We start from the raw sequence: 12,438 nt of genomic DNA, 5'->3' as shown, positions 1-12,438 counted from the left end.
AGAAGAAGAAAGGAATGAAAGGAGCAAGGAAGGAGCAGAGGTGCCCAACTGGAAATGGCATTTGGGTTCCCAGCATGCAGCTCTGATAACTCACAGTTTGTTTGTCCTTAGTTCTCAAAGAAGACCATGACAGCAGGAAGATGATTCCATGACTGACAAGTGAATTCATTTAAGTGAAGGAAGGCTGTGCAAGGTTGCCAGTCTTACTTTCTCCTCAGGAACTATCTGGGTCCAGTGGCAAGCTATAGATCGGGACGACTGCAGATGGTCCCTACCTGCACTCAGATACTAAGTCCTCAAACACCCAGGCATGTTCTCCAGCCCACTTCCAGTCCCACTTCATTTATTATTGACTTGATTTAGCTCTTTTTCTTAGATCAGGTATGAATTCTCTATTTTCGTGAATCTGTTTCGAATGTATTTGAGTCTAGATTTTTTATTAAATATGCATCCAATATTATCAAGATTTTTGGTATTGTAAGACATAAAATTAAGCAAAATAGCTTGAAACAGCTATTTTTATTTTCTCTTTTTCTGAATTTTATTAATTTTTTTGGATATTGTTCATTTACTTTGGCTCTATGAAATTATCAAACACTTTGTCTCTTTCCTTAATATTTTCAAAACAATGACTGATAGTTTTACTTACAAACACTATACTTGTTTTCAATTTTATCTCTTTAACATCCAGAATTTTTATTCTTGTGCTTATTTTTTTTTAATTGCACAGTCGATTCATTGGTCTGTTCTCTCTCTCTCTCTCTCAAATGTGTGGGCATTTTCCCTTCAGTTTCTATATGAGCTGCTCCTCATCTTCACCTCCTGACTTCCCTGTCTTCCTTCAAGTACAGTTAAAATTATAGGAAGCTTTTCCTTATCCCCTTCATTGCTAGCACCTTCTCTGTTGAGTGTTTCCAATTTATCCTGTTTGCACATCATTGTTTGCATGCAACATGCAAACACTAGACTGTGAGAGCAGGTGATGCTTTTGGTTTTTCTTTGTATCTCAGGCCTCAGCATACATAGTTCCTGGCACATAGTAGGCATTTGTGGAATGTCTAGTGACTCACTGACTCTCAGTATTTTTTCCCTCTTAAGACTGACTTTGATATCCATTAAGTTAACTTCACAGGTATTAAAAACATTAGCCTTATTGGGACACCCATAATGATTTCCCTTGGAGCCTTAGCTCATACACAGATGGACTCATCTTTTTTTTTTTTAATCTTAGTACCAGCTAGTAAAGCCATTTCTTCCTCCCCCTCTTGTATCCTCCCAGAATCACTATCCAGGTTTCCCTCTTCTGGCTTTCATTTGGGATCATTTATTAATGTAATGTGGAGTGGAAATAATTTCACGTCAAGAAAGCCCAGAGAACACCATGGATCAGGGGCCCTTAATATTAATTATTGTTGGCTGATGATGACGGTCTGGAGTGGGATAGTTCAATAAGGTGAATCCAGGGCAGAAATGGGACTTTTTTCTAATTGATTAGATCACAGCAAGTTCAGTTAATATGCTAAAGTGGTCAATTTCAAGTAAGGGGAATTGATAGATTAAGAGTCAAGAAGAGTTTTGGAAACCCACAATGCATACAAAATTAGATTCTTGGCTTCTTGGAATATCTCCAGCCCAGTATTCCTGCCCCACATTTGGGAATGGTGGCTACAGTAAATTTATCATCAGATATCCATTGCTGATGTGGAGACAGGAGGCAGGATGTCTCCTCTGAGCTTTTTTAAAGCACAGAGTTACCTTGACTAATGAGGAAATTTTTCCCCTACCTATACTTGCCTTACCAAAAAAGTGAGTGTGCTTATGGTGTAGTTTGGGGTACTGGGAACCCTGAAGTGAAGGGGATCTGCCTTTAAAGAATTCAACTACTCAAGCCTTCTTTTAATCAGAGTAGGGAGGTTTTATTATAATACCAGTTAGGTGGGCAAGATTCTTAGCAAATTTGCAGTACTGTAATGCCAATAGGAGCAGGTGAGATTCTAAGAATCTGCATAATTTAATGGGGGTAAGATTGGAATTTATATACAAGAAAGACTGTGAGAAGATCTGGATAAGATTAAGGAGTGGTAAATAGCCTGGGATGGGCCAGGTACAGATAACAAAAGGAGTAAAGTGGTAAGAGAACCACAATGACTGGGAAATTGAAGGGATTATTGAGTATGTAGGTAGATTGGGATGGACCAGAAGCTTCAAGTAAAATTCCAGTGTGGGAAAGATTAGGGATTTTTAGGGGTCCAGATCACAAATACATGGTCTTTTCCTTTTAGGAGTTCTGGTCCCACAACCCCATCAATTACGTAGAAATAGCGTTGGATTGGGAAGCCTTACTGCTATTCCTTAAAAGCTGTATGATCCTTATCCCTTAGCCAGCCTGTTCCTCAGTTTCTTAGTTGTCAAATGAAGATGCCATCATCTGCCCTACCTACCTCACAGCTATTGTGGGAATCCAGTAAGATAATACCATATATTTCAGATCCCTCTTACTTTTTCCACCACAGGGCTTGCATTGTTTATTTCATAGAGATCTTAAAATTAGAGAAGCTGGGTTCAAATTCTAGTTTTGGCAATTACCAAGTCTCTTCTTTCTGGGCCTTGGTTTTTTCTACAATAGAAGGAAGTTTCTAGTTGGACTAGGCACTCTCTTCTAGCTCTAAAACCTGTAAGCCTTTATTATTAGAAAGAGTATGTCTTGGACAACCTGCATAAAACAGACAAAGAATTCCCTGATGCCAGTCCACTAAGTAGAGGTTTTTAGCCTAGACTCCTAAGTATCTTCAGCTTTCCACCTTTTTAAAAAAATTTTAATTAAATTACTTTTCAATTAATTAATTGCTTTTCAATTAATTATTTAATTAATTAATTGATTACTGGTTTTCAGCATTCACTTCCATAAGATTTTGAGTTCCAAATTTTCTCCCCATCTCATCCCTACCCCCACCCCAAGACAGCCTGCATTCTGAATACCCCTTCTCCTAATCTATCCTCCCTTCTATCTCTCTCCCCCCCTTCATTATTCCCTTCTCCTTCAATTTTCCTATAGGGCAGGATAGATTTCTGAACCCCATTTCCTATATATCTTATTTCCCAGTTGCATGTGAAAACAATTTTTTTTTAACTTTTGTTTTTAGAGCTTTAGGTTCCAAATTTTCTCCCTTCCTTCTTCCTCACCCACTCTCATTGAAAAGGAAAACAACTTAATACAGGTTATACGTGTGTTGTTATGCAAAACACTTCCATAGTCCTCAGGTGGTGAAAAACTAAGTGTATTTCCCTTAATCCTATCCCGCCACCCCCCCACTTATTCTATTCTCTCTTTTGATCCTGTTATTCCTTAGAAGTGTTTGCTTCTGATTACCCCCTCCCCCAATCTTCCCTCCCCTCTATCATCACCCTGCTCTCTTGTCCCCTTCCCCCACCCCCATTTTCCTGTAGGGTAAGATAGATTTCCATACCCAATTGAGTGTTTATATTATTCCCTCCTTAAACCAAGTCCAATGAGAATAAGATTCATTCATTCCCTCTCACCTTCCCCTGTTTCCCCTCTACTGTACAAGCCTTTTCTTGTCTGTTTTATGTGAGATAATTTATCCCATTCTACCTTTCCCTTTCTCCTTCTCCCAGTATAATCCTCTCACCCCTTATATTTATTCACCCTTTTATCTTGAAACTCACCCTGTGCCCTCTATCTATCTATCTATACATACATATACTTTTTTTTTCCAACTACTCTAATACTGACAAAGGATTCATGAGTTACAAATATCGTCTTTCCGTGCAGAATGTAAACAGTTCAACCTTAATAAGTCCCTTATGATTCCTCTTTCCTGTTTACCTTTCATGTTCTCTTGAGTCTTGTATTTGAAAGTCAAATTTTCTACTGGGCTCTGGTCTTTTCAACAAGAATGCTTGAAAGTCCTCTATTTCATTGAATATCCATTTTTTCCCCCAAAGGATTATGCTCAGTTTTGCTGGGTAGGTGATTCTTGGTTGTAATTCTATCTCCTTTGCCCTCTGGAATATTATATTCCATGCCCTCTGGTTCCTTATTGTAGAAGCTGCTAAATCTTGTCTTATCCTGATTGTGTTTACAATACTTGAATTGTTTCTTTCTGGCTGCTTGCAATATTTTTCCTTGACCTGGGAACTCTGGAATTTGGCTACAATATTCCTAGGAGTTTTTTTGGGGATCTCTTTCAGGAGGAGATTGTGGATTCTTTCAATTTCTATTTTGCCCTCTGGTTCTAAAATATCAGGGCAGTTTTCCTTGATAATTTCTTGAAAGATGATGTCTAGGTCTTTTTTTGATCATGGCTTTCAGATAGTCCGATTATTTTTAAATTTTCTCTCCTGGATCTATTTTCCAGGTCAATTGTTTTTCCAATGAGATATTTCACATTGTTTTCTATTTCTTCATTCTTTTGAATTTGTTTTGCAGTGTCTTGATTTCTTATAAATTCCCTAGCTTCCAATTTCTCCACTGTAATTTTTAAGGAAGTATTTTCTTCAGTAAGCTTTTGGATTTCCTTTTCCATTTGGCCAATTTTGCTTTTTAGGGCATTCTTCTCCTCATTGGCTTTTTAGACCTCCTTTGCCATTTGGGTTAGGCTATTTTTTAAGGTGTTATTTTCTTCAGTATTTTTTGGGTCTCCTTTAGCAAGCTGTTGACTTGTTTTTCATGATTTTCTTGCATCCTCTCATTTTCTTCCCAGTTTTTCCTACTTGCTTACTTGCTTCTCAAAATCCTTTTGAGCTCTTCCAAGGCCTGGACTGATTTATGTTTTTCTTGGAGGCTTTGGATATAGGAGCTTTGACTTTGTTGTCTTCTTCTCGTTGTGTATTTTGATCTTCTTTGTCACCAAAGTAAGATTCTATGGTCTCACTCTTTTTGTGCTGCTTGCTCATGATGTCAGTCAATTACTTGAGTTATAAACTCTTTGTTAAGGTAAGAGTCTGCTTCCAATGTGGAGAACGTACTGTCTGAAGCTTCAGGAGTTTTGCGCAGCTGTTTTCAGAGATACTTCTAGGGACCCATAAATTTTCAGTTCTTCCAAGGTGGTATGATCAAGGGAGAGGTGTTTACTCTTATCCTGGCCTGTGCTCTGGTCTATGAGTGACCACAAGCACTCTTTTCTACCTTGGACCTGGGAGGAGGATTCTATCCATATCACTACTACAAGCTCCACCATGCTAGTGCTCTTCCTCACCCCAGGGCTGCTACCCAGAACTGTGACCCACATCCAGGCATGGGCAAAGCAAGAGAATCCTGCACCAGCAAAGAGATTCCTGCAATCCCCTCCTGATAAGCTACTCTATTCCCCCTCAGTCTTTGGCTTGGAAGCTCTGGAGGCAGACGCTGCCCTGGGGCCACGCTCAGGGACTGGGGCTGGGACCCCACGATTCTCTCTTATTGCAGACACAGATTTTTCCTACTGATCTTCTAAGTTGTCTTTGGCATTCATGGATTGAGAAGGCTGGAAACTACCACAACTTCCCATGATTCAGTCCTCTGAGGCCTGCTCCAGGTTCTCTGTGCTTGCGTGCCCATGCCAAACTGCCCGTTCCTCTCCCAGACTGGCACAATATACCTTTCTGATCAACTGTCCAGGTTGTCTTGGGCTGGAAAATTGTTTCACTCTGTCTTTTTGTCGGTTCTGCTGCTCTAGAATTTCTTTGGAAGCCTTTTTACAGGTATTTGGTTGGGTTTGGGGGAGAGCTCAAGCAAGTCACTGCTTTTTCTTTGCCATCTTGGCTCCACCCCTGTCTTCTACCTTTTTTTTGGAACCTCAGAATCAGCTTTAGAATCTCTCTTGCTCTCCTTCTTCTCCCACTGTCATTCCTTCCCTAATGTCCAAAGAAATGAATTTTTAAGGGTCCCTTTTCTTGGGGGCAAAACTAACCCTAGCCTGGTTATCCTGCCACTTCATTTTACCCAGTGAGTAACAGCAATCTTTGTGCCTCAGACAGCAGAGGGGAGAGTGTAACCCTGGGGAAGTTCCCTCTTTCTCATTCCCAGTGAGGCTTCTTGCTAGTTGGAGAGGAAGAGCATTCTAGTCATCAGGGAGAAGCACCATTTTGGGGCACTTAGATTTCTGCCCTGATGAAGGGAGAGGGAGCCTGCTCTGGCAGTCTTCAGGGCTGCTGGTTGAGGTAAGGGCTGGGAAAGTTTACTCTGGAATGTTCTTATCTTGTATCTTTAACTTTTCCACCTTGGCCCCACCCTGATTACTACTCTACCTAAGGATCTGTATAGCTGTAGTGAAAGAAAAGGCATAAATCCAAGAGGAAAATCACATAGAAAATAAAACTCTGTCTAAAATACATTGGTTTTAATTAGGAGTTAGATCTTTCCCCAATGAGTTTATCCTCTGGCGGTGGAGCTTGGAGCACTGGCTTTTCTGAATAATTTCCATACAACTGAATATGTTTCATAGAAAAACAACCAGGTAGAGAGCCTGAACCAGAGTCAAAGAGGTTTGCTTGAGAATAACAACTGGTATTTATATAATACTTGAAGGTTGGTTAAGAGCTTTATAAACATTCTTTCATTTTATCCTCAGCTTTTATTTATGATTTCTTGAAGTATAGCTCTGAAAAAACAGGATGTGATAAAGCCCACTGGGATTCAAATGCAGCTACTAGACTATGCCTTCAAACCCTAATTGCTCTGGCTCTCACTGATTGGCCAACAATAGACCCCTTTGCCTAAGCCTCCTTTGGTCATTGTTTGGGATTTGTGGACTTGGACTGAGTTGTAAATAGCAATTGTTTTGGTTCTGGCCAGAAACCCTGAGGATCTTCCCCTCCAAGACTGATTCTTTTTAGAAGGCAAATAAAACCATCTTTTGCCTCCATTCTTACCTCTCCTGGGTGTTGCTTCAGATAAACCTAGACCAGGGGAAAACTTTAGCTTAAAAAGGCCAAGGTGACCTACTGCATGGGGTCCTTCACCACTCCTTTGCCACTGTACTCTGAAGATTCTGGTGGAAAGAGTGAGGCTGATAATTTTGCACAGCTCTGCCTCACTTGAATCAGATTCATTTGCAATTCAAAACATCACCAGCCTGATGTCATTGGTCCTTTTTGAGAAAGAAGGAGGAACAATAAACATTTTATCCTGCAAAGAATGCTAGGAGGTATGTGCTATGATTATCCCCCTTTTATTGAGACAGACTGAGGTTAATGACTTCCCCAGAGTAATACTGATGGGGTTGGGATCTGCCCCCAGAAAGGAAAAACCCTGGACTTTCCCACATGGCCAAATCTCTGGCATTTGCCTGAGGCTATAATCCCATCAACCTGCCTTTCACTACCTTCCTATGGCCCCCAGCCATTTCCCAACTTTAATCCTAGCTAGGCTGCATTCTCCTTTGGCCATGAGGTCCAGGTTCCAGGAGTTCTGTTCACCCCAGCTTACTGGCCACTTCTAGGTCCCTCCCACAGGCTTTCTGTATATAAGGTTCATCTTGTCTCCATTAAGATGCTCAGATTCTTAAAATCTAGCCACTGGTCAGATTCTTATAATCTAGCCAATAGCTTACTAATGTTCAGACTCCTTAAGAATCTGCCCAATACGATAGATGTCCTAATAAACCTTGTGTTTGGCTGAAAGAAGGCTTGGGTCAAATTCTTGCAGGCAGAACCCGCATGTTGTGACTTTGGGGTCCCAGGACCCCTGAACCTGCATCAACACAGCTAAGAAGTGCCTAAGTCCAGATATGAACTCAATTCTTCCTGACTTCAGGCCTGGCACTCTACACTGTGTCACCTAGCTGCTGAAAAAACTTCAGCCATAAATGATTAAAGCTCTTATGAGTCCAATTGTGCCCAATATTTTCCCCCCATCTCTTAAATGGCAATTGTGGAATGACCAATGGTTCTCCTCTTCCTTATAATTTCAGGAGTGAGCAGAATCTAGACATAAGGAAAGCCATATCAACCACCTATTATATGAAAGTACCTGGTGTTTATTTCTCTCTTCTTAGTATATATTTTACCTACTTCATCTTGATTTTGTATTTATTCATGTGTAGAATGTAGTAGAATGCAAGCTAAGCCCAATGAGGGCAGGGGCTGTTTAGTTTTTCTTCTTATGTGTGTAACACATAGCATAGTGTCTGATGCATAGTAGGTGTTCAATAACTGCTTGCCAAATGAACCAATGACCTCATCCCTGTTTCATCAGCACCTTTTCCTTTCTCCCCATAGGTAGGAGACATAAAAGAGAAAAATTTCATGGGAAACAGCACTGAAGTGACAGAGTTCATTCTCTTGGGTCTGACAGATGACCCCAAGCTTCATCTCCCACTCTTCCTGGTATTTGTGTTCATCTATCTTCTCACCCTTGTAGGGAACTTGGGAATGACAGTGCTGATGCACTCTGACTCCCGCCTCCACACTCCAATGTACTTTTTCCTCAGTAATCTTTCCCTTGTAGATCTGGGTTACTCCTCAGCTGTAGCTCCCAAGGTGGCAGCTGCCCTCTACTCAGGGAATAAGGTCATCTCCTACTCAGAATGTGCTGCCCAGTCCTTCTTCTTTGCTGGTTTTGCCACAGTGGAATGCTACCTCCTGGCTTCCATGGCCTATGATCGTCATGCAGCTGTGTGTAAGCCCCTCCATTACACTGCTACTATGACAGCAAGTGTGTGCATTTGCCTGGTCATTGGCTCCTACATCTGTGGCTTTGTGAATGCTTCTCTCCATACGGGAGATACCTTCAGCCTCTCCTTCTGTAGCTCTAATGTGGTCCATCACTTTTTCTGTGATATCCCCCCACTCCTGGCTCTCTCCTGCTCTGACGCCGACGTCAGTGAGTTGGTCGTCATCTTTGTTGTTGGTTTTAATGTCTTCTTTACTCTCCTGGTCATCTTGATCTCTTACCTGTTCATTTTCATTGCCATCCTAAGGATGAGGTCAGCTGAGGGCTGCCAGAAGGCCTTTTCCACCTGTGCCTCCCACCTTACTGGTGTTTCCATTTTCTATGGGACAATCATCTTCATGTACTTACAGCCAGGCTCCAGCCACTCCATGGACACTGACAAAATAGCATCTGTCTTTTACTCAGTGGTGATCCCCATGTTGAACCCCCTGATCTACAGCCTGAGGAACAAGGAAGTCAAAAGTGCCTTCAGCAAAATGATCAAACAGGTAAGGTTTTCTAGGAATGTTTAAACTTTCCAACAGATAGGGGTATTTCATCACTGGCACTCCTAGTTGGCTTTGACTGAATGGGCCTCAGTTTCTTCATCTGTAAGTTGGAATGAGAGTGGACTAGATGACCTCTGAGGTCCCTTATAGCTCTAGATGGATGGTCCTATGAATCTTTGGGGGGTGAACTCACTGAAGCAAGAATGAGATAGCTATAAAATAAAAAAAATAAAATTAAGGGATGAGAGAGGAATGTACTGGGAGAGGGGGAAAGGGAGAGGTAGAATAGGGAAAATTTGACTTTCAAATATAATACTTAAGAGAACCATAAAAAGGTAAATAGGAAATGGAAATCATAAAAGACTTAATAAGGTTAAACTGTTTGCATTTCTATACAGGAAGATGATACTTGTAATTCATAGGAACTTTCTCATTATTTTAGCAGATAGTTGAAGTACAGAGAGTACAGGTATGAGCTGAATATGAAGGGATGATATGTACAAAATAAAAAGAAATAATAAAATTAAAGGGTGAGAGAGGAATGTATTGTGAGAAGGGGAAATGGAGAGGTGGAATGAGGTAAATTACCTCATATAAAAGAGGAAAAAGCTTCTACAGGGGAGGGGAAAAGAGGGGATGTGAAGGGGAATGAGTGAACTTTACTCTCATCAGAATTGGCTCAAAGATGGAATAACTTACACATTCAATTGGGTATAGAAATCTATCTTACCCTACAGAAAAGTAGAAGGTGAAAGAGATAAGAGAAGTGGGGGGGTCATAGAAGGAGGGGCATATTGGGGAAGGGGGTAGTCAGAAGCAAAACACTTTTGAGGAGGGACAGGGTCAAAGGAGAGCATAGAATAAATGGGGTTGAGATAGGAGGGAGGGAAATACAGTTAGCAATAGCAATTGTGAAGAAAAATTTTTTGTATCAGATTTCTCTGATAAAGTCCTCACTTCTCAAACATATAGAGCACTAAGTCAATTTATAAAGATAAGAACCATTACCCAACTGATAAATGATGAAAAGATATGAACAGTTTTCAGATGACATAATCAAAGCTGTGTATAGTCATATGAAAAAATGTTCTAATTCACTATTGATTGGAGAAATGTAAATTAAAACAATTCTGAGGTACTACCTCACACCTATTAACTGGCTAATAGGATAAAAAAGAAAAATAAGGAATGGTGCAGGGGATGTGGGGAAAAATGAGACATTAATACAGTGTTGGTGGAGTTGTGAACTCATTCAATTATTCTACAGAGCAATTTGGAACTATGCCCAAAGGGCTATAAAACCATGCCTACTCTACGTCTATAACCCAAAAAAGACAAAAAACAAAAAGGAAAAGGATCTATGTGTACAAAAATATTTATAGAGGCTGTTTTTTGGTTGCAAAGAATTGGAAATTGAAAGGATGCCCATCAATTGAAGAATGGCTGAACAAATTGTGGTATGTGATTGTGATGGAATACTATTGGATTATAAGAAATGATGAGCAGAATGCTTTCAGAATAATCTGGAGAGACTTACACGAATTGTTGTAAAGTGAAATATCCTGTGTACAAATTAACAGAAATATTGTAAGATGATCAGCTGTGAATGACTTAGCTATTCTCAGAAATACAATGATCCAAGACAACTCTCAAGGATTTATGATGAAAAATGCTATCCATCTCAGAGAAAGAACTGATGGTATCTCATTACAGATTGAAACATATGTTTTTTATTGATTTTTCTCGAGGGATTTTCTTTTGGTCTGTGTTTTCTTTTACAACATGACTATTAAGGAAATGTTTTGCATTACTGCACATGTTATAACCTATATGAATTACTTGCCTTCTCAATGAGGTGGGGTGGGAAGGGAGGAAGAGAGAGAATTCAGGACTCAAAGTTTTAAACATGAATGTTAAAAATTGGTTTTACATGTAACTGGGGAAAAATAAAATCCTAAAGAAAGAAAAAAAATAAAATGGAGAGTTGGGAGTTGGGGTGTGATATTCACGAAAAACATGACATAATAGATTAAGAAATGAATTGGGAAGTAGAAGACTATGGGTCTAGTTCTGGTGTTGCTGCTGCTAACTCCCTTTGTGACCTTGGGCAGCTCATTTCCCCATTCTTCACTTTAGGTTTCTTTCTTTGCAAAATGAAGGGAATGATATCCTTTCCACTTCTGAAGGGATGCAAGTCTCTACCTGAAATCAGAAAGACTTGGATTTAAATCCTACCTCTGCTCATTACTAGCTATATTATCATGGGTAAATGATTTCACCTCCATAAATATCATTTTCCTTGCCTTTAAAACAAGGATAATAGTGCCAGTCACATGGGAGTGGTGGTAAGTTTGGTTCTCAAAATTTCTCTGTGCTCAACACACTTTTAAGTTTAAACTATATTCTTAACATTTTCTTCATCACTTCCTTAAGCCTAGACAATCAACAAAAGAATAACTCAAGGGCTGATTTGAAGCATTTGCACAAGGTCATAAAGGCAGTTTGCAACAGCACTAGGGCTATACCAATGGTCCCCCGTCTCCCAGTTCATTTCTCAATCTACCAGCCCATTCCAAGTCTTTGACCATTGTCATTGGGCAGATTGCTCTTCACTGTTTTTCCTTGGGGCTCAGATAGAAGAATGGACATGTCCAGGGTCACACATCTCCCCCTTTCTCCTCTTTCAAGAGCAAGGGGGTTGGCCTAGATAGTTTAAAATTCCTTCCAGTATTGACATCACATGCCCAGGTGACTGGAGCCTCCTGCCAGCTATCAAATGCTGGGCACTAATTAGTTCTGGCACAGGAACTGAAGATGGACATGGGTGTAGTAATTACTGCTCTAATTGAAAATGGTCTACCTCTTCCTCTCCCTTTCCCACCAAGGTGCATGTCACTAGAAACTATGTCTGCAGTATGCCTGGCTTAGTTAAGAGAAAAAAATACATCTTCTCTCTCTTTGTACTAAGGGAGAGTAGTGAAATGCAAAAATTATGGGTCTTGGAGACAAACACATGACATAGAGTGCCCAGCCACTTCCTAGCCCTGTGACCTTAGATAAGTCGTATCAGTTTCCTCAACTGAAAATTGAGAAGAGTCTTCTTGGGTCACATGGAGCACATAAGAGTGGTTAGAAGACTCAGGTGAGGAAATAGATGTCAAAGTACTTTGCAACACTAAAATTCAGTGTTAGATTGTGAACTTCAATTTCCTTGTCCATTAAATGAGTTCCAGCCTCACCAGGTTGTTGTGTTGATCAGTTGAGCTAATTTGTGAC

General features: G+C 40.3%; 1 protein-coding gene across 1 annotated transcript; it reads left to right on the top strand.

Annotated features, from left to right (window-relative positions):
- Positions 1 to 8,238: 8,238 nt before the first annotated feature.
- Positions 8,239 to 9,186, top strand: LOC110200697 (olfactory receptor 5B21-like). The gene has a single exon (XM_020976106.2). It carries the CDS (start codon positions 8,248 to 8,250, stop codon positions 9,184 to 9,186), a length of 939 nt encoding a protein of 312 aa, XP_020831765.1. The 5' UTR covers positions 8,239 to 8,247.
- Positions 9,187 to 12,438: the final 3,252 nt, after the last annotated feature.

The sequence above is a fragment of the Phascolarctos cinereus genome, unplaced genomic scaffold (genome assembly GCF_003287225.1).
Source record: "Phascolarctos cinereus isolate Bilbo 61053 unplaced genomic scaffold, phaCin_HiC Scaffold_9;HRSCAF=440, whole genome shotgun sequence".
NCBI lineage: Eukaryota > Metazoa > Chordata > Mammalia > Diprotodontia > Phascolarctidae > Phascolarctos > Phascolarctos cinereus.
This window is presented reverse-complemented; position numbering and strand designations above follow the sequence as displayed.

Coding starts and splice junctions, on each gene's coding strand:
- LOC110200697 (XM_020976106.2), top strand. CDS start 8,248: ATGGGAAACAGCACTGAAGTGACAGAGTTCATTCTCTTGGGTCTGACA.